The sequence below is a fragment of the Mastomys coucha genome, unplaced genomic scaffold (genome assembly GCF_008632895.1).
Source record: "Mastomys coucha isolate ucsf_1 unplaced genomic scaffold, UCSF_Mcou_1 pScaffold21, whole genome shotgun sequence".
Lineage (NCBI taxonomy): Eukaryota > Metazoa > Chordata > Mammalia > Rodentia > Muridae > Mastomys > Mastomys coucha.
The window spans coordinates 70,317,114-70,341,621 of NW_022196904.1; the positions used below are offsets into that span (position 1 = coordinate 70,317,114).

General features: G+C 43.2%; 2 protein-coding genes across 5 annotated transcripts in view; one reads left to right on the forward strand and one right to left on the reverse strand.

Annotated features, from left to right (window-relative positions):
- Nucleotides 1–19,702, forward strand: part of Prc1 (protein regulator of cytokinesis 1) — a 20,327-nt gene extending 625 nt beyond the window's left edge. Inside the window, exons 2-15 of one of the 4 annotated variants that reach the window (XM_031387122.1) lie at nt 5,552–5,684; nt 6,176–6,298; nt 8,038–8,271; nt 8,363–8,533; nt 9,534–9,683; nt 10,006–10,153; nt 11,006–11,142; nt 13,312–13,407; nt 14,514–14,660; nt 14,837–14,947; nt 15,995–16,105; nt 16,660–16,836; nt 17,135–17,176; nt 18,780–19,702. In XM_031387122.1, the coding sequence (XP_031242982.1) occupies nt 5,552–5,684; nt 6,176–6,298; nt 8,038–8,271; nt 8,363–8,533; nt 9,534–9,683; nt 10,006–10,153; nt 11,006–11,142; nt 13,312–13,407; nt 14,514–14,660; nt 14,837–14,947; nt 15,995–16,105; nt 16,660–16,836; nt 17,135–17,176; nt 18,780–18,851 (1,852 nt within the window). In that variant the 3' untranslated portion in view covers nt 18,852–19,702. The remainder of the gene's footprint in view (nt 1–5,551; nt 5,685–6,175; nt 6,299–8,037; nt 8,272–8,362; nt 8,534–9,533; nt 9,684–10,005; nt 10,154–11,005; nt 11,143–13,311; nt 13,408–14,513; nt 14,661–14,836; nt 14,948–15,994; nt 16,106–16,659; nt 16,837–17,134; nt 17,177–18,779) is intronic. The other 3 variants (XM_031387125.1, XM_031387123.1, XM_031387124.1) reach the window with 3 other exon arrangements.
- Nucleotides 19,703–19,792: 90 nt separating this feature from the next.
- Rccd1 (RCC1 domain containing 1) lies at nt 19,793–24,502 on the reverse strand. The gene is made up of 5 exons (XM_031387126.1): nt 24,441–24,502; nt 22,254–22,346; nt 21,864–22,034; nt 20,721–20,750; nt 19,793–20,282 (listed from the first exon to the last, which is right to left on the reverse strand). The coding sequence occupies exons 1-5, from the start codon at nt 24,484–24,486 to the stop codon at nt 20,131–20,133; spliced, it is 492 nt and encodes a 163-aa protein (XP_031242986.1). The 5' UTR covers nt 24,487–24,502; the 3' UTR covers nt 19,793–20,130.
- Between the last annotated feature and the right edge of the window lie 6 nt (nt 24,503–24,508).

Sequence of the window (24,508 nt, forward strand, 5' to 3'; positions counted from 1 at the left end):
TTCAAAAGTTTAAAATGTATCTTTTTTTTCTTCGGGTCTACGGCACCGTGTTTTTACTATAGTTGGAAAGATGGCTTGGTTTCCTTGCAAGTTAACAAATTCAAATTATGGAATTCTTTTCCGGTCGTTTTAAGATTCCTAGGCGGGGTTAGAGAGATGGTTCAGCAGCAGAAAGCACTGGCTGCCCTCCCAGAGGACCTGGGTTCAATTCTTAGCACTTACAAGGCAGCTCACAACTGTCTTTAACTCCAGTTCTAGGTGATTTGACACCCTCACACTCAGACATCTAGGCAAACCACCAACGCACATATAAAATAAATAAAAAGAATCCTCTATTAAAAAGGAAATTCTGAGTTCGGAGCCAGCATGGTCTACAGAGTGAGTTCCATGACAGCCGGGACTACACAGAGAAACCAAAAAAAGAAAAAGAAAAAAAAGAAAATTCCCAGGCACTGCTTGGGAGTGCCCTTTGAAATCCAGTCAGAACTGGCTTTTGGTTAAGAGGCTGAATGCCCATTTTCAAACTTATAAAATAACTTTCTGCAACGAGTGAGTGACAAGGCTTCGTAATTTTTAAGAATCTTGGTTTTGTGATTACTGATTTTGATCATATTTTTTTTACCCCCAGATACTTGGCCTGAAGAGTCTGGGAATAGAATGAAAACAAGTAATAGTATTGTGAAAAGAAATTGAGTACAAGGCTAAGGATTTCAGATAATCCCATCTGAATGACATTATTCAGTAAGCTCTTCTGGGATTAATGGTGCATTATGAAGACTAGTAAAATCCTAAATTACATTGAAAAGAAATTTGTATTCCAGGTATATTTGGATATGGTTACCCTCACCTGTAATCTACAGGTTTCAGGAGTCTAGACAGGAGAGTTCCAGACATCCTGAAATATAGAGAGTTTCTATTTCAAAATGGGAAACCCAGACAGCTGTGTGAGTTAGCACATCTATACCCCCACTATCTTGGGAGGTAGAGGTAGGAGGTTCAAGGCCAGAATAGCTTATAAGAGACCACCCCACCCCCGAAGAAAAAAAGTAGTATGAAGTCTTCCAGTGTGGGTGATTCAGGTGTCCTCTGCTTCCAGACAGTTGAAACTGCAGGAGGGCCACACCAATCCCTTGTCTTGGTTTCAGTGGGATTTGAGGTCCTTGAATTTATGTCTCAATGATGTATTTAAAAAAGACTTCTTTATTTTATTTATTTATTAGGGTAGGGTGCTTTTAAAACAGGTTCTGTACACAGCCCTGGCTGTCCTGGAAGTCCCTGTGTCAACCAGGCTGGCCTCAAACCCAGAGATGCAGCTGCCTCTGCCTTCTGAGTGTAGAGATTGGTTAAAGGCATGCACCACATGTGGTCCCTTTTGGGTGCTGGGATGGGGAGAGCACTAAACCCCAGAACTATTATAAGCCAGCCCAATTAACTGTTTTCCTTTATGAGAAAAAGGATTAAACTCAGGTCCTCTGGAGAGCAGCCAGTGCTCTTAACGTCTGAGCCGTCTCTCCAGCTCCATCCTCTTCATTTATCCCTCAGTCACAGTTGTTCATTAAACAGGAAAGGACAGGGCATAGCGGCACATACCTCTAACCCCTGTACAAGTGGCTCTCTGAGTTCTAGGCCAGCCAGTGCCACATGGTGAGATATTGTCTCAAAAACAAACCAACAAAGTGAAAGAACTGGCTCTGGTCCCCTATGCTTCTCACTTTCAGATGCTGTCACAGCCACTCAGGTTCACTGCAGAGAGGAGAGACCCATTCCTTTCTCCTTTTTTGGGGGGTGTCTAAATTTTTAAAACCTAGTGTAATTGGAAAAGGATTTGAGCACATATCTCTCCAAATGAAATCCGTAAATGGCTGGTTGTCCAGCTTTAGTCATCAGAGAAATGTAAATCAGAGTTATAATTAGATACTACTTCATAGCCATCAGAATGGCCACAGTGACAGAAAACAACCAGGCATCAGGCATTGGTGGTCCAGGCTTCAGTGACAGGCACCTTTATTCCCAGCACATGGGAGGCATAGGCAGGGGAATCTCGAGTTCCAGACTACCTGGTCTATAGAGCAGATTCCAGAGCAGCCAGGGCTACACAGAGGGGGACTGTGGAGGGAAATGAAAGAACAAATTGGTGAGGAACTACACCCGCATGTACCGCTTGTGGAATAAAAATGATGGAGCAACACTGGTGTACAATCTGTTACCATACAACCCAACAACCCCACTGCTAGGATTTATCCAAGAGAAGTGAAAGAATGGTCACTGAAAACTTTGTACAAGGATTTTGTGTTTTATTAAAGGGTTCCATGTAGCCTAGGCTGGCCTCCAACTCACTAAACTGTCAAGTAATTACATGTGTGTTAATGTGTGGTTCAGTCACCAAGAGAGGTCAGAGGTACTCCATCATGGTAGTCAGAGATGATTGTGATCTACTTGGTATAATGCTGGAAAGTGAACTCCAACCCTCTGGAAGAGGACTAGGCACTTTTTTTGGCTTTTTTTTTTTTCTTCTAAACTGTGTGTCTCTGTCCCTGGCTGTCCTTGAACTGGCTCTATGGAGTAGGTGGCCTTGAATTTACAGAGATCAGACTGCCTCTGCCCTCAGAATGCTTGGGATAAAAGGTGTGTGCCAACACACCCAGCTCTGAATTTGATTCTTTTTTTGTTTGTTTGTTTGTTTGTTTTTATTTTCAAGACAGGGTTTCTCTGTGTAGCCCTGACTGTCCTGGAGCTCACTCTCTAGACCAGGCTGGCCTCGAATTGGAAATCCACCTGCTTCTGTCTCCCAAGTGCTGGAAGTAAAGGCATGCACCACCACCACCCGGCTTTTTTTTTTTTTTAATAATTTATTTGTTTATTTTATGTATATGAGTACACCATTGCTCTCTTCAGACACACCAGAAGAGGGCATCAGACCCCATTGCAGATGGTTGTGAGCCACCATGTGGTTGCTGGGAATTCCAGACCAGGACCTCTGGAAGAGCACTCAGTGCTCCTAAACATTGAGCCATCTCTTCAACCCCTGGTGTGTGTGGGGTGGTTTTTTGAGACAGGGTTTCTCTGTGTAGCCTTGGATGTCCTGGAACTCACTCTGTACACCGGCCTGCCTCTGCCTCCCAAGTGCTGGGATTAAAGGTGTGTGCCACCACTGCCCAGCCTGGATTTAATTCTTTTATTTGTTTTTTTTTTCCGAGGCAGAGTTTCTCTGTATAGCTCTGGCTGTCCTGGAACTCTGTAGACCAGGCTGACCTCGAACTCAGAAATCCGCCTACCTCTGCCTCCCAAGTGCTGGGATTAAAGGTGTGTGGCAGCTCGTAGCATTTTAATGCAAGTTCCAAGGGATTCAATATCCTCTTCTGACCTCATTAGGTACCAGACACACACATACATGGTGCACAGACATACATGCAAGGCAAAACACATAAAAATAAATAAAATGTAATGATTATGAGTGACATGTTCCTAGTTTCCCAGATAACACTGAAGCACATGAAAGGAATCTAGTTTGTAGAAACACGCAGCATCACCCAGCATGTGACTGGGTTGGGGAATACTCAGGAAGTTTGACAGGTTGGAGGATAAGGTGATTAAACGGTTTTCCTGAGGAGAGTATGAAATCTTTGGGAGAAGTGGGCATTTTCTTGGGGGCTTGGTCAGTTTTTTGTTTTTAAATAGAAATCTAGCTGTCATGGAGTTGACTAGTAAGGACCTTTAAGGTTGTAAAAAGAAAAGTTAATTTGATGAGATGTTTTGACATGGCCAGCTTTTTTGTTACCAAAGTGAAGTACACAAGCCATCCCTCCTTAGGGAGGCTCCTTAGCTGGGCAGCGATTTGTAGGAATTATATAATTGCCTTAATTTATATGTACAGCACAACCTTAACCTTCCCTAAAAGTTGTTAGGTTAGTGCACCAGTAAAATTTTTTTTGTGGGGGGGTTGGTTTTTTTTTTCGAGACAGGGTTTCTCTGTATAGCCCTGGCTGTCCTGAACTCACTCTGTAGACCAGGCTGGCCTTGAACTCAGAAATCCACCTGCCTCTGCCTCCCAAGTGCTGGGATCAAAGGCGTGCGCACCACCTTCCAGCACCAGTAAAAATTTTAAGTACTGTATTATATCTGGATGCTAATACTGTCCACCTTGTATAGGTAACTGTTTGTTTTACAAAAACTCTTCTAGGGTTTTAGGCAACCGACTGGGATTTTATGGCTAGAGAGAAATGTTTGAGTGTGAGTATATTAAGGTTTGTTTATGGCTGTTGAAGATCTTTTGAGGAATTAGTGGAGGCCTTAAAAATCATTGAATTCTCTGAAACACACCAGTAACCAAAGCGCCTCCGGCCTCATTTTTGGAATACTTCAGCAGGTTAAATGGCTTATTCCAAGGCCCATGCTGAAGGATGGCAGGTTTATCCAGACTCCCGTTCTCTAGAGCCAAAATAGTCTGTTTCCTTGCTGTATCTGAGAAAAAGGAGAAAACAGTCTGTTCTTTAAAGTTCTTTAAATGTTATATAAAGGATATTAATTTTTTGTTTGTTTTTTGAGACAGGGTTTCTCTGTGTAGCCCTGGCTATCCCAGAACTTGTTCTGTAGACCAGGTTGGCCTCAAATTCAAAGATCTGACTGTCTCTGCACCACTAATGCAGGGCTTTAAGGCATGTGCCACCACCACCTGGCTAAAAATATTAATCCTAAAGTAAGACTTTTCAAAGATAAAATACTACTGAGGTTGATGGCACAGGTGGAAGGAGAACCAAGGAGCCAAGGTTCAAGGTCATCCTTGGGTCAGGTGAATCTCATGGATAAGGATCTAACTCAGATTGTCAGTCTTTGCATGTGAGCCGTTTTGCCAGCCTGGCATGTTTTGAGCTTTAGCGATGTTGTACGTGATTTGTTCCTTTGCGTCGTTGGAATGTATTGATCCCTTGTGTTGACATACAAGCTATCTCCACTTCCCATGCTATAACTAAGTACTGTTTCTATCAACACTCAATCTTTCTTGGTTTCATTTTTGGTTGCTCAAGACAGGGTTTCTCTGTGTAGCCCTGGCTGTCCTGAACTGACTTTGTACACTAGGCTGCCCTCGATCTCACAGAGACCCACCTGCCTCTGCCTCTGCCTCCTGAGTGCTGGGTTAAAGGTGTGCACCCCTAGGCTGCCTTTCAAGTGTAGGCTTTAAGGGCACAAGCCACCATGCCCAGGTCGCTTTCTGCCAGTTGTTTTCAGGAGTTTCTTACCAGCAAGCTCAATGTTAGGAGTTTATTTTACTGATAGTTTGTCTGGTTTTTCTTTTGTAAAAGCATTTGTAATTCAGTCTTATAGTCATTGATCAAAGTCATTGGGTGTTATTCAGGTGAATAGAATAGTTTTACTAGTGTGGCACTTAGGAGACAGAATGGCTGAGCATTTATTAAATTAGTATGCCTACTCCGAGTTTATTTACTCTCAAGGCCACTGGGAAACCACTCAATTTAGTTCCTGAAATTAGGCAGTGATGAGGGAGTGATGCTGCTGGCTCTTACAAGCAAAATGGCTTTCTATTGATTTTCAGTGAGGTGCTAGCAGATGAGTCCATCGTCTGCCTCCAGAAAGCTCTAACTCACCTTCGGGAAATATGGGAATTAATTGGGATTCCAGAGGAGCAGAGACTACAAAGAACCGAGGTTGTGAAGAAGCATATAAAGGTAGGTGGATTTTCACTGGTCTCCCTGCAGGGAGAACAGTGGGGATGTTACTTGAGATAAAAGACAGACTAATCTTCGGTGATATTTGGGGTCTTGGTGGGGTGGCTTAGTAGGTAATGGCACCCGCTGCAACTCCATGATATAAGGCTAACAACCTGAGCTCAGTTACCAGAACCCTGTACGATATATAAGGGGGACTGATGCCAGACCTTGCCTCCTTCTCACAGTCTTTCTGTGGCATTTACACTCCTCCACCCCACATCGTGAATACACGTAGTAACAACTAAATGTTAAGAGGAAATAATATCTAGTCATTTATACTAAGATATCACAGGCTGTTCCTGATTTTATTTAAAGCCCTCTCTGTAAAATTTGAAATGATGAGGGTGTTGATATTAATGCTAGTTGGTTTTGTGAGTTTTCGATATGTTTTTGTTGTTGTTTTATTTCCATTGGTTCCAAACCTTTACCAACTGTTTTCTCCCTTGTAGGATCTTCTGGATAGAATGATTGCTGAAGAGGAGAGCCTGCGGGAAAGGCTTCTCAAAAGTATATCCATCTGTCAGAAGGAGCTGAGCACCCTGTGCACCGAGTTACAAGTGAAGCCATTCCAGGTATGTGGCAGAACATAATGCTTGGGAGATTAGTTTTAACTTAGGACTGTAAATCCAAAGCTTTCTTGTAGGAATAGGGCTAGACATGAGATGTTGAAGTGAAGCAACTAGCAGGTTATCAAAAACTCCTGCTGCATTTCTGTTTTATAGAGCATGATGTTTTTGAATTAACTTTGAGGAAAATGGAGGCACGGGTGGTTATGAGAAAGAAAGGGATGGGGGAACATTGAAGAAATGGGTTTATTGGTAAAGTCCTTCCTTCACAGCTATGAGCACCTGAATCTAATTGTCATATCCATCCAAAAGAGCCAGATATGGTAGCATATACTTTTAACCTTGGTGCTGGGGAAATCAGAGAGAGGTTGATTCCTTTTTTTGTTTTGTTTTGAGATAGGGTTTCTCTGTGTAGCCCTGGCTGTCCTGGAACTCACTCTGTAGACCAGGCTGGCCTCGAACTCAGAAATCTGCCTGCCTCTGCCTTCCAAGTGCTGGGATTAAAGGCGTGCACCACCAACTGCCCTGCAGAGAGGTTGATTTCTTTCTTTTTTTTTTTTTTTAAGATTTATTTATTGTTATAAGTCAGTACAATGTAGCTGTCTTCAGACGCACCAGAAGAGGGCGTCAGATCTCATTACAGATGGTTGTGAGCCACCATGTGGTTGCTGGGATTTGAACTCATGACCTTTGGAAGAGCAGTCAGTGCTTTTACCCGCTGAGCCATCTCACCAGCCCGAGAGGTTGATTTCTAATGCTTACTGGCTAACCAGCCTACCAAGCTTCAAACCAATAAAAGACCTTGTCTCCAAAAAGAAAACAAAAACGAGAAACAAGACAGAGGCTGGAGAAATGAATGGCTTAGCAGTTAAGAGCACTTGCTGCTCTTGTATAGTAGCTGGATTCAGTTCCCAGCACATGTGGTGTCCTACAGCTGTCCTGAACTCCAGTTCCAGGGATCCAGCATCCTCTTCTGGCCTCAGTGGGTATCAGGTTCACATGGAGTATGCTTAAAGACATGTGCAGGAGAAAAGCTCATACTTTGTTGTGTGTCATACTGTCAAAAGGTTGCATACACATGATTTTTGCTTGGTGTGATAGTGCAGGCCTGTAAACTCAGCATGTGGAAACTTGAGGCAGGAAGATACTAAGGTCAATGCCAGTGAGACTGTCTCAGAAAAGACAAAAGTATGGTGTAATTTGTGTAATGGAAGTACTGTACTGAAAGTGAAAAACTGGGTTGAGTTAGTACTTGAAATACAGATTGTGCTGAGTCTGTGTTGCCTTTGTCCCATGTAAAGATGGAAAGTCATGAGTAAGTCTAAGCTGTAGGCCACTGCACTGCACACTTAGAGAGTATAAAGACGGCATGTATGTGGGGTGACGATTGGGTATTTTACCATAGTGAAATAAGTGAAAAGGGAGTTGGACATAGCACCCATGCCAATAACCTTACAGCCTGAGACAAGGAGGATCAGGACTGGGAGGTCTTTCTTGGCCTCATAGTATAACACGAGAGACAGTAAAATAGCCTTTCCCTCCTAGAAACCTTAGGTGACCCTCTTCCAAGGCCAAGACCAGGCTGGCCTTGACCTCAGGGATCCCCCTGCCTCTGCCTCCCAAGAGCAAAGATTAAAGGTGTGCAAAGGCATGCCCAGCCTGAACTGCTTTGTTTGTAAATATTTGTGATCCATGGTTGCTCCCAGTGTGCTTCCTATCCTTGGACTTCATGTTATTTCAAACAGGAAGAAAAGGAAACAACCGTCTTGCAACTAGAAAAAGATTTGCGCACTCAAGTAGAATTGATGAGAAAGCAGAAAAAGGAGAGAAAGCAGGAACTAAAGTTACTTCAAGAACAAGATCAAGAACTCCGTGAAATTCTTTGCATGCCTCCCTGTGATGTGGACAGCACCTCTGTCCCCACCTTAGAAGAGCTGAACCTATTCCGACAACGTGTGGCAAGTTTGAGGGAAACAAAGGTATGCTGCCTGCGTTCATCCGTTCTAACCCTGAAACTTCATTTGACCTTTGGGTATCTTTAATTTGTTTTTCTTTTCCTTTTTTAAAAAGGAATCAAGGCATAAACAATTTGTCAGCATTAAAAGACAGATCATACTATGTATGGAAGAATTAGAACACACTCCGGATACAAGCTTTGAAAAAGATGTAGTGTGTGAAGATGAAAGTGCCTTTTGTTTATCACTGGAGAATATTGCAACATTACAGAAGTTGCTAAAGCAGGTAATATCTGCTCGAATTATGGTGTAGCATCTCAGTAGTATTCATCAATTATAAAAACCTGACAGCTTTCTCTTTAGTCTTAAATAAGGGGCCAATGTGAGTTAGGAGAATAAGCAAGCACAAAGAATGATATGTTGGGGTGTGTGTGTGTGTGTGTGTGTGTGAATGAGAGAGAGAGAATGTCAAAGGTCAACTGCATGTGTCAGTACTAGAGCTGTACACTTTGTTGTTGAGACAAGTTCTCAATGGACTAGTGCTTACTTACCAGGCGAGGCGTATCAGCTGGTGAGCCTTACAGGTCTGCTTCACTTCTCCAGTGCTAAGATTACAAGCATGTTCTACCAGGCTCAGTTTTTTACCCATGTCCTGGCAAGCCCTTTACTGGCTGTGCCATCTCCCTAGCTCCTATTTTCCCTTTCTTAGTGGTCGAGATTGAATTCAAACCTTGCAGTCTCATGAATCCTAGACAAATGTATCACTGAGCTCTATCCATAGCGCTGGCCTTTTTAAATATTTACTTATTTATTTATTTATTTATTTATTATTTAGAAAAAGAGCCCAAGCCCTTTGAACATATGCCTTTAAACCTAGCACTCAGTAGGCAGGGGCAGGTGAGTCTCTGAATTCCAAGCCAGCTGGGGCTACATAATGAAATCATGTCTTAAAATACAACAACATTAAAACAAGTCAAAATTTGAATCCTGTTCTAGGTCTGATCTCCTGTGGCAGTGACAGCCTTACAGCATATGTTTAGATGGCATGACAACATCTCTCTTAGCATTGAATGTAAAAGTATGATAGCACATACCTAAACTAATCCAGCATTCAGGAACCTGAGTCAAAGTCGAAGCCAGGCTGTGCTACATAGAGAAGATGTGAATATGAATATATAAGAATCTCATAAAAGTGCTTTCTCTTCTTGTGGGTCCAGACATTTTCCTCTGAGAGTCTAGGACAGACTTTGCTGTTTTGTTATAAGTACTGCCTTTCCTTGTCATAGCTGGAAATGAAAAAATCACAAAACGAAGCAGAATGTGAGGGGCTCCGTGCTCAAATCCGAGAGCTCTGGGATAGGTTACAAATACCTGAAGAAGAGAGAGAACCTGTGGCTGCAATTATGACTGGGTCAAAAAACAAAATCAGGAATGCGGTAAGAAAACCAGTGCGTGCTGGATAAATAGTGCTCTCTGAGCATTTCTGGGTCTAGTCCAATGTCCTTACTAACTCATCTCTTGGGCCAGCATAGACATGTTCTATTTTGGCACATTTCCTAGATTTCTGACTCTTACAATGTTGTTGTAAAGCATGTTGTTCATTTACCTCTGTTGGTTCGTGCTCTAATTCTATTTAAGCATGGATAGAGAAACAAGGGACTAGATAAAAGTATGGGTGTGTATATATATATATATATATATATATATATATATATATATATATATATATATATAAAACCTTTGTCTTTTTTCTTTCAGCTGAAATTAGAACTGGATCGGTTAGAAGAACTGAAAATGCAGAACATCAAGCAAGTGATTGAGACAATTCGAGTAGAGCTGGCTCAGTTCTGGGACCAGTGTTTTTATAGCCAGGAACAAAGGCGGGCTTTTGCCCCTTACTATTCTGGTTAGTACAGAGGTGATGGTCTTCATGTGGCTGCTCCCTCACAGGTCCTTCACAGGCTGAGGAAGTGAGGAAGTCCTTTACATTCACCAGGAAGTTCTTATTTCCATTTGTGAACAGATACAGCCAAGCCTTAGAAATATTACCTCACTTATTTTTGATCCATAAGAAAAGGGCACTAAAGCACAGATTTCGAGTAGTAAAAAAGAATTATAACAGCTAAACACCTCAGTCTTTGAGCTCAGGGAGTCAAGAACGGAGTTGCAAGCTTTCTCAAGCTGATTAGAGAATGGAAGTGTCCTAACCAAGCAGTCACGAACAGCTGTCTAGATATTTTATGTAGCCGTTTCCTACCGGTTGGGTGGGTCTGGCATACAATAGAAGAAAGACAACACATTTTGGAGAATGTTCACCATTTTAGACTGCATTTTAGTACATCCCAACTGTTGTGACAAGCTTGGCTTTTAGTTTCTTTTTTTAAGATTTTTTTTTATTATTTTATTTATTCCTATGTCATTTTATTATAGGGAAGAAAACTTTCCACACTGTAGAGTCAGTTACTTGAAATACCAAACACTAGAGCAATGGTCCTCACTTCATAATGCTGCAACCCTTTAATGCAGTTCTGCATATTGTGGTGACCCCAACCATACAATTACTTTGTTGTTGCTACTTCATAAAACCTGTAACTTTGTTCTGTTATGAATAATACTGTAAATATCTGATGTGCAGGTTATGTGATATGTGATCCTGATGAAAAGGGTTGCTCAACCCCAAAGGGGTCGTGACCCAGAGGTTAAGAAGAACTGCTAGAGGATTCAATTTAAAAAAAACTAGTAAATGTGTCTGTTCCAGAGGACTACACAGAAAACCTGCTCCAGCTTCATGATGCTGAGATTACACGGTTAAGAAACTACTATGACGTTCACAAGGAACTGTTCGAAGGTGTCCAGAAATGGGAACAGAGCTGGAAACTTTTCCTAGAGTTTGAGGTAATATCCTAGTTTTTTTCTGTTTTTCTCTGGAGAGAAACATCACAAAAGCATGCCAAGTGTGTTTGCCCATATCTGTGATCCCTGCATGTGGAAGCTGTAGATTTGTCATGAGTTCTAGCCTAGCCTCAGCTTAAAGTGAAAGCCAAAAAAATTACAAATATACAAGTCAGACTCTGAGGTGAGAAAAACTGAGGCCTACAGCTAGGCCTCTGGTAATCCTTGCTTCTGGTTGAAAGCCGAGAGCAGTCAGGAACAGGTCTAAAGCAGGTTCTCTGGTTGACACACTCACATTTAAGAGAGGGAATAAATGGATTAGTTCCCTCTGCAGTTAAATTTTATATGCTACCTATCAAGCATCATGTCAGCAATGCCTACTGACTACCTGCCCCTAGTTTTGAGTAGTGCATCTAATTTATAATGTTATGTGTTCATTGCTATGGATACAATAGAAAATAACAAAAACGGGGCTGGTGAGATGGCTCAGCAGGTAAGAGCACTGACTGCTCTTCCGAAGGTCCTGAGTTCAAATCCCAGCAACCACATGGTGACTCACAACCACCCATAATGAGATCTGACATCTTCTTCTGGTACATCTAAAGACAGCTATAGTGTACTTATAATAATAAATCTTTTTTAAAAAAAGAAAATAACAAAAATGAAAAGTTAAAAAGAATGACAAACTTTTTTTCACGGTACTGAGAATTGAAATCAGGGTCTTCTGCATGTTCTGTCATTCAGCTACATCCCCAGCCCAATGTTTTGTATTTTCTGGCAGTGCTGGGGATTTAATTCAGGCCTTCACATGTGCTGTGTATAAGTGGACAGAACTTAATAGGCAAGTAAAAACACTGATCCCTAGTTCAGGTGTCCTGCTATCCCCCACATACAGACAGATCTTTGAATTCCAGGTGGAGCTACAGAGACATTGTTGGTCTTTTTGTTTTTGTTTGTTTCTTTGTTTTTCCCCTGTGTTTTTCTGAGACAGCATTCTCTGCGTAGTCTTGGCTGTCCTGGAACTCATGCTGTAGACCAGGCTGGCCTTGAATTTATAGAGATCCATCTGCCTCTGCCTCCTAAGTGCTAGGATTAAAGGCATGAGCCACCACTGCCACCACCACTACCAGACTGACTTTTTCTTTTTAAGTAGCCTAGCTACTGGAAAGTTGCAAATGTTTCTGTAAATAATCCTTCATCTGCCAGCCCTTGGGAGGCAGAGGAAAAAAAGCCAGCCTGGTCTATAGGACAGCCGGGGCTGCACAAAGAAACCCTGTCTTTAAAAACAAACAAAGCCGTTTCACCCATGATCCTGTAAGCAACCCTAGTTAAAAGCTCATTGGGTCACCTCCTCCAAAAACACACAAGTAGAAAAGAGAGAGTTGGCAAGAGGAAGGAAACCAGCGGGAAGGCGATAAGAGAGTGACAGGAAGGTGAATGTGAACAAACACATCATATGCATGCATGAGGATATGAACACTGTGTAATAACTAATATATGCTAATGTGTATGGTTTTACTTTTTTCTTAAGGAAATGCTAGTTTGCCTGAACCTTATATATGGCAGGGGAATGCCTGAGGCATAGAAAATTACTGTTTCTCACTTTTGAGTAGACAGTAATACACAACTTGTAAAAGCACATTAAAGTTGTCTAGTGAGGAGGGGTCTTGGCAGAAGTAATTGGTGTCTATAGTAGGTTTTTGATTTTGATGTTTTATGTGGTATAAGTGTGTTCATGTGGGTGCACATGTGTACATGTGCAAGAGAGAAGATGACATCAGCTCTCTTCAATTGCTCTCTACCTTTTTTCTTTTGAAACAAGGTTTCTGGCTGCCCTGGAACTCACTGTGTAGACTAGGCTGGCCTCAAACTCACAGAAAACTGCCTGGTTCTGCCTCCCGAGTACAGGCTCCCACCTTATTATATGAAATCTCTCAATTTGGAGCTCGTAGAAGAGTCAGGCTGACTGGCCGGCCATCAAGCCTTAGGATCTTATTGCCCTACAGCTCCAATCCTTGAGCATGGGCTTACAGGCAGGCCTGGCACATGCTGCTCTGATGTGAGAGATGCAGCTCTGATCTGAGCTCCGGTCTTATGCTTGCACAGCAGGCACATTCCCGAGTCATCTCCTCATCCTATGAGGCTTTGCTCTAATAAGTGTATTTTTCACAGAGAAAAGCTTCAGATCCAAGTCGGTTTACAAACCGAGGGGGAAATCTTTTAAAAGAAGAAAAGGAACGAGCAAAGCTCCAGAAAACACTCCCTAAGGTAATTCTGTTTAAGATACCCTATTCCTTGTGATTTCTAAACACTTGATATATTGGGCCTTATAGTGTAGCAACCCATATCAGAGTTTGCTAAGGCTGCCACAGCCAAGCACCAGGGATTAGTTGCCTTAAGACCACAGAAATTTGTGTAATGAACGCAAGGTATCTTTGATTAGGGTTAGGCCTCTCTCTCTCTCTCTCTCTCTTTTTAAATTTATATGAGTACACTGCAGCTGTCTTCAGACACACATTAGAAGAGTGCGTTGGATTCCATTACAGATAGTTGTGAGCCACCATGTGGTTGCTGGGAATTGAACTCAGGACCTGTGGCAGAGCAGTTAGTGCTCTTAACTGCTGAGCCATCTCTCCAGCCCAGGTTATGTCTCTTAATGAGTCTGTTTGACTTAGAGATGGCTGTCCTCTGTCCCTGTGTCTTCATGTGGTCTTTCTCTGGGTCTCTGTCCTAATTACCACCTACCCTAATGACCTTATTTGGAAAGGCTGTCTCTTGATAAGAGTCGTTAAGTGTTGGTACTCTTGAGACTTCACAGTGAGTTAGGATAACTGCTGCACCTAGGCCAAAAGGCAAACAATGATACTGTGCACTTTGTTGTTGTCTTCTACTTTGTACTAGTACTAAATGGCTTTAACTGATTTCTGCCTGATACCAGTCCACAGCATCTCATTTAATCATGTCCGATATCTATATAAGTTAATATTATTTCCATGTGTAGAGATGAGGAGACTGAGATATTAAGTTCACCTTACCCATCTTTCTGGGTAGTTAAGAGGTTGATTCTATATTGAAATCCTGATAGTGTGACTCCATAATTCTGTTTATAAATCACCCAGTGCTGTTTCCAACTTTGGTCATCACAAACCTCCCCTTTTTAGACTGGGTTTTGCCTTTTTTCCCATCTTCAGTGTGTGTCTAAATGAACTCCCTAGTCTTTGATTTCCATTTGCTCCAACCTGTAAGCATGTGGGTCCAGCTATCTATCAGAAGGCTGATGACACTATGGGATAGTCTTTCTTAAGGATAATCATTTCATGGAAGATTGATGCCAATGTCATTTGAAGTAAATAATATGTCCTTGTTTGGGACAGCTGGAAGAGGAGTTGAAGGCACAGGTTGAACAATGGGAACAGGAGCACTCAACAGCATTTGTGGTGAATGGGCAGAAATTCATGGAGTATGTTACAGAACAGTGGGAATTACATCGGTTGGAGAAAGAGCGAGCCAAACAGGAGAGGGTAAGTGTGCACACAAATTAAGAAAAGAAGGTAGCAATTAGAGTGGTCCTGCATCTCTGCCAGAGATCAGAGTCACTGAAGAATCAGTGGACTGCTCCTTCTAACTCAGCCTACAGAGATTTTTATCTGAGTCTCTGGTCCTGCTGTCTTACTGGGGCTTTCATTGTTTCATATAGCAACTAAAGAACAAGAGACAGACAGAGACAGAGATGCTATATGGCAGTACTCCACGGACACCTAACAAAAGACCCGCACCGGCTTCCAACAAGTCTGGCAAAGTACGCAAGGTAAACCTCTCTTGATGCTATTGCTGTTGACAAGGGAGCTAAGAGTTCTCTGCTTGTTATTGCGCTCTATCCTGCTAAGAAGGCAAAAGGATTGTCTCTGCTGAGTCTGAGAGAGTAAATGGGAAAATACTTGAATGTTGAATAGCAGCTTATAGTGAGAGTCTAAGAATAACCAACTCTGCCAGTTCTCAAGACCTTGCATTAAAATCCCAGTGGCTACTAAGAGCAACATTCTATAGTAATAGTTTTCAGAAGTTCATCCTATAATTGCAACGGGTTAGCACAGTAGTACTATGTGAAAGACCCCTCCATGCTCTTAATAAAATGCCTCTAGAATGCTGGCTGGGATTATAAGTATGAACCATCACACACAGTATGTTAAGTATTTTTAAAAATTAAGTAGAATGTACATGAGCATTAAAGACAATGGATATATCATGGCCCCAAAAGATTCCTAGTGCCAGTTTGTTAGGGTCTAAGGAGGAAGAGAATACAATCAGGAATTTACTCTGTCATAAGAGATTTGCATTTTCTAATGTTTTATACAAATAGACTCATGCAGTATATTGTAGGGTTTCTTTCATTTAGCATGTGAGATTCATCTATGTTGTAGAATATGTTGATAAGTCATTCCTCCTTTTTGTTGAGCAGGGTTCTATTTTATGCATATATAATAATCTGGTTGTCCAGTCACCTGCCAAGTGATAATTATTTCTAGTTTTAGTTTTAGAGAGAGAGAGAGAGAGAGAATCTTTAACTATTTCTAGTTATTAGATGAAACTGCCATACTATGTGTAAGGCTTCCTATGGATATATGTTTTCATTTCTCTGGGTAAATGTTTGGGTCAAGTGGTAGTTATTTAAGTTTATAGTTCCATCAGGTGGCTTTGAGACATTTTTTAAATTCCCTTAAAGCTGTATGGTATTATACACAGCTATTTTACTATGGAAGCTCATTTCCTGGACACATCATGCTTGCTTGTGCAGGGTACAGCTGAGTTGTTGGAAAGGCTGATGTTAACCTCATATCAATGTATCTGCTCTTAGATGAACACTACCACCATGTCTAGTGCTACACCCAACAATAGCATTCGGCCTGTCTTTGGTGGATCAGTGTACCGGTCACCTATGTCTCGACTACCCCCTTCTGGCAGCAAGGTTAGTATATTCCATACAAGCACATTTCTGTTTGCTACCTATTTTTCCAAAGGTCTTCCTCAGTCTAGCTTCTATGATTGTGGTTTGGTGATCATTAATATTCTGGGAATTTTAGGCTGGATCCAGATAATCATTAGACCAGTACTTTTTAAACTTTTCCCTTGCATGTGACCTCTTTTTACATGAGAAATAACCCTGGTTATATAGGTATGTATGTAGCATAGGTACACATGGAGCTACATGAGATCATGCCACAAATACAAACAATCAAGAAAAGATCCACAAATAAGGAATTTCTTTTAGGGTGGATTTGCTGATGTACACTTTGAGATAGAGTCTTACTGTGTCCTGGGACTATGTTATGTCCAGGATCTCAGAGATAGCCTGCTCCTGTTGGGCTTAAAGGTGTGCACCATCATGCCTAACTGCACCATTATATAAGCCAGGTGTATATAGGCTTATAGACTTAGGAATAATACAAATGCAGCATCAGGGTTTTGTGTGTGAGTGCATTCTAAAGTGATAGATAACATGGTTATCGTTGTTCTCTGCAGTCAGTAGTCACTTCTCTGTGTTCTGGAAAGAAAACAACTCGAGCTGCCCAGCTTAGGGCCAACAAGGAGAACTTGGACCTCGATGGCAGCATCCTGAGCGGTGGGTACTCTGGCTCGACCCCCCTCCAGCACAGCTGCAGCATTAAGTCTGTTGCCAGCACCTATTCTGAGTTTTCGGTAATTCACCTTTTCTGCTGTCTACCAGTCTCTGGGGAGCACACAGTTGGCTGAGCGGGTATCTTCACAAGGGCACCCAGGATATTCCGTCAGGACAGCGACCTGAGGGCTGAGAATCCCTTTCATGCCTTGATCATGCTAGGGTGGGGGTGGCTTAAGGGGGTGATGTCAGAAACCAGACATTTGACTTGGGTCTTTCTGCGGTACCATTCCTTGGCTGCAGGAGGTAACTAATGGCTGCCTGGTGCTCTCTTGGTGGAGTTCTTGGTAATCAGTTGTCTTAATTCTTTGTTCTTAGAAGGACCCAGCCCTCTCTGACAGCTCCACTGTTGGGCTTCAGGTCTGTATGGCAACTCCTGCATGTCCCCTTTCCAAGCTGATCTGTCATCTGCTGGCTTCATTCCCATCTGAGCACAGAACTTCACTAACCCATAATCTCAGCTGTATCAGCATAGACCCTTTTAAAAAGTCAAAACAACAAGAACAAAACAAAAGCAATCAAGAATTCCTGTTATGGGGTTCAAAACTAAGTATCTGGTTTCTATTTCTGATGGACATGCTGGCTATAAAATAACATGTTCAGACTTGAATTGGATTCTCAGCCCCACCTAAGATTGTGCAAAGATTATTTTTTCTTAACTATGTACAAAAACAAATTAGAAAAGAATAAATACCTGGCCCCATGCTATGCCCAGTTGTGGTCTCAAAAGGCTAGAATGTGCGCTAGGAGTCAAAGCCCCATCAAATAGGGGTGGGACCCCAGCTGTGTGCTGCTTATCCTGAGGCTCTTGGCCTGTGTGCTGATTATTTTCTGGAGTATGCACCTTACTAACCCGCAGGGCTAAATTGCCCCGTTTGTCTGGCCTATGCTTATTTTCTTGCTTCTACTTATATCTGCCTGCAAGTTGCTAGTATGTATGTGAAGACTAAAAACACCTTTTCACTATGCTCTTTACCCGAAATTTATCCTGCTCTGAATTTGCTGACCTTTTAACCATCTGTTTTCTCTTCCCATGGTATCTTACCAGTGAGGTGAGGGCTGCTCCTCCCCTTTTAAGGGGACACCATATTAAACTTAGACTGCCTCCTTCATGGTAACAGAGGGAAGCAGACGGGGACAAGCGCAAACACGGCCAGCTTGGGGTTCTTCACATACTCTGGCCTTTCTTCCCATGGCACAGGTGGTGGTGTTTCTGTATTAGAAGTGGGGGTGTAAAGCTCTAATTGGCTGGTTGCTGAACAGCAGATGTAGTTTTCCCTTTTTTGTTTGCTCAGTCAAAGCCCATTTCCTATTTGAGGCTTAAATGTAGCTACAGTCCATCTATCTCTGGCTGAGCCTGAGCCTAGAGGGTTTCTTCTGATGCCAGCGGCTATGGTTGACAAAGTCTGTGTGGTAGCACTAAAGCCACTCACTCAGCTGACTTCTACTAATACCTGTCTTTCTCAGCGGCCATTCACACTTTTATCTTTTGCTTTTCCACCATGTACTCCAGCATGAGATCAAATCACCAGCAGGTTAAAAGCCCTCAGCCCCAGGGATTGGTAGATAAGTCTGACCCTTGTTTTACAAAGGGATCGAGAAACCAAAGCTTCTAGCATGTGCAAGGCCTTGGGGTCCTATCCCACCAGGGTGAGGACAAAAAACAAAACAAAAAAAACCCCAAAGTTTGTTGCTCTCTTGGCTAGACAACTACTATGATGTGAAATATAAGGGGTTTCTCTTGGTGAAGTTTAGGATTGGACTGGGTATGGGCCTATGTGCACATGTGCGAGGCTTGTGACAGACAGAATGGTGCTAGAGTTCCTCAGTCTGTCCCTAGCACAGCAGTGCTAGGGACTCAGGGTAACTTCCCTTGGAGGCTTTGTGCTAATAGCCTACCCTCAAGCACATGTACAGCGGAGGGTATAAACTATACTCACTGATGCTGCTTATTCTTCAACAGCGAGAACTTTCAAAGGCTTCCAGAGCTGACGCTACTTCTCGAATCCTCAATTCAACCAACATCCAGTCCTGAGAATCCTTGCCCAGTTAGGCAGCTGTGGCTTCCTGTGCCAGGACTGGACTGACGTAAATGTATACAAGGAATGACTTAATATGTTTCCATCAGTTTAGATGTTTGAAAACTACCTTGGGCAGGTTCTGTTAACTGCACCTAACTTAGACATGAGTAGGACAGAGAAGGCAGATGGACGCCTTCCCAGACGGAGTGAGGCCACAAAGACTTGCTTTTGAGTCGAGAGACCTTCCTTAAACCTAGTTATGATAGTTAAGTACAAGTTTTAACATCTGGTAGCTAATTTTTTTTTCTCTACCCCATAATTCTACTTAAACAATGATCAAGGTTTGTTTTATTTCAATGCTAAATTGGAGAATGAAGAAATGATTTTGCCCGGCCTTGGAGTACAGGGGTACAAGACATGAACTGATCATTCTGGCTTGTAGACTTGGGTCCCAGTATTTGATCTGCTGCCAAAGAGTAGCAGCAGTTTCTGTAGTGCAATCTCTTGAGGTGTGTGTGAACACACATGCTTGTCTGACTTGTTGAGTTTTTCTCTAGTCTCCCATCCCCGTGCTACTATAGATGTAGGTGACAACAGAGAGGCTATCTGGGTGGGTTGGGCCACTTCGGTCACGCTCAGCAACTTTGCACATCTACAAGTTACCTGTGCAATCACGTCCACAGTGAGGCTTTGCCTACCCAATTCATCACTACTCTTCCCAAAAGCACTCTTATTTATTCTGTCTGTGCCAGTTCTGCCAACACATTAAATGACTCTTTAAAACTTTGTCTGTGTCAGTATGCTGTTTAGTCACATATATATGTTTTTAAATGTTAAAATAAAATGTATATAGTTAACCTTTCAATTGCTACATTGTTTTATTTTTCTCCAAATCAATTAAACTCCCTAAAGGACAATGTTCAAGGGATATAGAAGAAATTTCAAGAATCTATTCTTAGAATAGTTTGGATTTACTCTTTATTTTCATTTGGGAATATTTCTCATTTTGTGACTACATACAGCTAAGCTGTTGATGCACATGGAAGGTGTTGGGAGTTTTGATCTTTGGCACTACTCCAGAATTAAACATTTATATACATATTCAATTCTTTCATACATGCTTTATAAGATTTGTCCTAAGTCATGCACCTTTAATCCTGGCAGGAGAGATCACTGTGAACCTTGTTTCAAAACTTGTAATTTATGTTTCCATACACCTAGGACAACATGTTGAAGTGAGTTCATTCTCACCCAGGCACATAAGCAGTCTGGGGATTCACCGAGATACAGACTTCAGCTTTTCTCTCTTTCCATTGCATAGACATAGGTATTCCAGGGTCCACACGTGACAGCCCTTACTTCAAGTTGTCTTTCTGCAAAGTATTCCACACGGCAGGGTCGGTCCAAGCTGGTGATGTCCTTGTGACCAAGCTGTCCATATTTACCTAGAGTGAAAGAAACCCCTTCCTCTGGTAGGCCTTGCTTTCCCCTCAGAACGATGCCAGCCCACATACTGGCTTGAGAGCTACACACACCTGTTGGGTCTTCTGTGGATTCAGAAGACCAAAGCCTTCAGAAGTTTTTAAACTTCCAACCCAACCTTTGGGTCCCCCCAGAGAACAGTGGCAGCGGCTCCTCTGGCCTCTGCTACCTACGTCATGATGAGAACCTCTCCTTCACCCTCGTCATCTTATTTCTCTCATGTCTGCCCTTGGGCCTTCTAAGTGTATCTGTTCTCCCACCCAAGGGAGAAAGATGGTGTTTCAGTCCTCCCACTGCTCAGGCTGAGACCCCCGCCCCTCTAGTTTGTGTAACTTGGTCATGACCTGTTCTACTCTGGTTCTTCCCCTTGATTCAAGGATCAGGAAACCTTATGTACTCACCCCAGCCCCAGGTATAGAGTTCTCCTGTTCCTGCAACCAAAGAGACAGAAAGTAGCTGCTTACTACTGTTCTACTCCCAGCAAGGCATGGCTTGGCCCGGCACAAGTGACTGACAACAAGCTGGAATTGTGAAATGTGCTTCGTACATATTCCTAGTACAGCTGCAATCACATTAGGGCTGGTAAAGGGTGTAGTGCCAGGATGAAAAAAGCTTAAGGTGTCTGGGCAGTGGTGGTGCATGCCTTTAATCCCAGCACTTGGGAAGCAGAGGCAGGTGGATTTCTGAGTTCTAGGCCAGCCTGGTCTACAGAGTGAGTTCCAGGACAGCCAGGGCTATACAGAGAAACCCTATCTCAAAAAACCAAAAAAAAAAAAAAAAAAACCTTAAGTTATGAACTGACCTCAGTACATGGAGTCACACCCTAGATGGGACAGGTTTTCTGGCCACAATTGATTAACAACCTTTTAGAAGAACCTATTGGGCCTGAGGCTGCGGCTGCTTTCTTCTTTCATTACAGTAGTTCTCCCTAATGAATGCTGAGACACCTCAGTACAGTTCCTCATGTGGTGACCCTCAACCAATAACATTATTTTGTTGCTACTTTATAATTTTGCTACTGTTATGGATCATAATAAAAATATCTGACATGAAACCCCCAAAGGTGCCAAGACTCACAGGATGAGAACCAGTGTTGGTTTTTTGTTTTGTTTTTCCAGAGTTTGAAACGGTCTCACTTTACACCCCAAAGCTGACCTCAAATTCTCAGTCTCCTGTCTCATTCCAAGGGTTAGCATTTAGAGGTGAGTGCCACTTTTGCCAACATGAAACTTTTCAATGAGTGAGGCAGCAGATCATAAAATATATAAGAAAAGATGCTATAATAAGGTAATGCTTGTTAAAAACATAGCTTAGTAGCAGTGTGCTTGCTTATTAGCACACGAGAGGCCCTCGATCCAATCCCCAGCACACAATGTACCTGGGTCTATAATCACAGCTGCTCCAAAGCCTGACAACTGCTTCAGCCCAGGAGTTTCAGACAATCCTGTATAAAGAGGGACTCTAACTAAAATTAAAAATGGGCAGGCAGGGCAAACTGTAGTCCCTAGCTAAGTACTGCTCCACCCTGAGCCAGCCCCACTCACGAGTCACCACAGCTGTGTGTCGGGATCCGCAGCTGGCCTTGACTACATCTGAGCCCAGGGGAAGATCCAGTAGAGCTGGGAAAGGCTGGATGGATATGAAGTGGGCAGGAGCTCCAACATCAGCTGTAGCTGCTTCCTCCTCTTTGGGACCATCTTCATTCAACTCTGCAGCTTTAGAATGGTTAGAGTGGGTTTACTATTCAGAGTAGGTGAACGTCCACATACTGTCTTTCAGCAGTGGCTCTATAAAAGACCATTTTCTAGCTCCAGAGCTAGTGCCCAAGCCTTACTCAGTCCTAGAGGTTGTGCAGGGCCAAGACACCAGGATGATTCTCAGTGTCCAGCTCACAGTAAACGAGCCAGGAAGGACATCCTAGAGGGTGACCTCACCTTCATCTCTCACTGTCTTCTCTGTCCCACTCCTTGTGGGCAGGGCCAGCTGCCCCGACTCATTCCAGCCCCAGATATAAATATCCCCAGTGTCTGCAAGAGACCAAGAGAATCCATGAAGCACATTGTGGAACCCTTTCATCCACCCCACCTCCTCTAAACATCCCCACTACTAGTTCTGGGTTCGAGTAAAGGCTGCCCCGTCTAAGCACCCCTCCAAACAAAGACACCCACACCAGGTCCCAGCAGCTTCCTGTCTTAGATTCCCTGCGCATACACATCCCTTCTCCCCTTCCCTTTTTTTTTTTTTTCCTTTTCCAAACAGCCTTACTATATACCTCTCTGGCAGGCCTCAAAATCCCCAATCTTCCTGAACCCTGGGACTACAGCATGAACTACCACGCCCAGCTTTTCTCTGGCTACCTCCAGGCTGAAGTTCTTTTGTCTCGGCCTTTCTAGTAGCTAAAGCTATGCACAAGCACCAAGTTTAGTGAGCCTTTCACTTCCATGCTAGCCCGCCTTCACTTTCATTTTTTTTCCCGAGTCTTACTTTGTAGCTCTAGCTGTTCCAGAATTCACTGGGTAGACCAGGGTTGGCTATAAACATAGAGACCCATATGCCTCTGCCTCTGAAGGGTTGGCATTAAAGTCATGCACCACTATGGCCAGCCTGTTTTGATTCTCTTGTTTCAAAACTCATCTATTTCCCCAACTCCAGTATCCCTAGAATGTCCCCACTGTCTCATTCAAAGCCATGGAGCTAGCCTGTGCTCTTTTTCAATCCCAGCTCCCACCTTTCTTCTCATAGCACTGCCCCACATTAGCGGGCTGGGGCCCTGGAGTCCTAGTTACTGTCTATGGTTGTGATAAAAAACTTTTACCAAAAGCAACTCAGGAGGAGGGAAGTCAGGGCTGGAACCTGAAGGCAGGGACTGAAGCAGAGGCTATGGAGGAATGATGCTAATGGCTTGCTTGCCCCTGCTCATAGCTCCCAGGGCCACCTGCTCAGGGGTAGCGCAGCCCCTGATGGACTAGGACCTCCGACATCAATCATCAATCAAAGTCTGATGGCCAGTCTCAATTGAGGTTTCTCTTTCCAGATGATACCAGCTTGTGTCAAGTTGGTAACAAACTCATCAGGACACCTAATGTCAAAGAGTCGCTAACAACTTGGGAGGCAGAGGCAGGAAGATAAAGAGTTCAAGGTCAGTCAGTTTGAGGTCTTAAATGTGACTATTTGAACACAACATTTACTAATAGAAACTTTATAAAATGCTCAGTGTTGTACTTTCCAAATGTAATCCCGAAGCCCTAGAAGTATTTCTATGTCAGAACCCTCACGCTGAAGTCCAATGAGACAGATTTAGCACCAGGACAAAGGTGGCAGGGCCACAGTGAAAACTGGGAACTGGGAAGCCTTGATCGATACCTTGATGCTTCAGCCTCTTTTGCAAGCACAGGGTCTCAACCTCCTGGACTTTAGGTGTGAAACTTGCTTTTAGGCTGTTGTTTCCAGCCCTCTTTCCTCTGCCGCCCTGCTCAGGGTGGACCTTGCTAACCATTAAATGAGAACATGGGAGTATTGAGAGCCCCAATAGGGAAGGTCAGAGCTTCTGGGGCACAGCACAGGTTGCTCTTCCAGAGGACCAGGGTTCAATTCCCAGTCACCACATGACAGCACATAGCTAGCTGCTTCTAACTCCAGCACCAGGGGACACAGTGACCACTTCTGGCCTGTCTTGACACCTGCACAGATACTCCACCCGTATTTAAAAAAACAAAAACAACAACAACAACAACAACAAAAAAACCCCAGCACTTTGTCTATACCCTCTTTTTCTGCTCCAAGAGCCTAGGAGATAGCAGCACCTAGAGAGCCCAACCTCTAAGATGGACCCAATACATAAAAGCCCTAGGCCACACACTATGGACCAAGGCACACCTCTCTGCCATCCACCATGGCTACTACCCAGGCATAGGCAGCCTTCTCCATTTTTTTCTGGCTGAGCTGTCTCTTATCATTTCCTTTGCATAAGTATCCCCCGCCCCCCCAAAAAAGAGTCAGGGATGACTGGGCTAGGTTGAGCATGGAATGAAGCCTGGGGTGGACAGCCCACAAAAACACAGAGCAAAAGGAAGGAATGATCAAGATGCCCAGCTTGTTTGGTGAGGCCCCAGGTCACTCACCACTCACACACACAGAGTGCCAGCCACCTGCTGCCACCTCAGCCATCCAAAGGCCTTGCAGTGCCTCC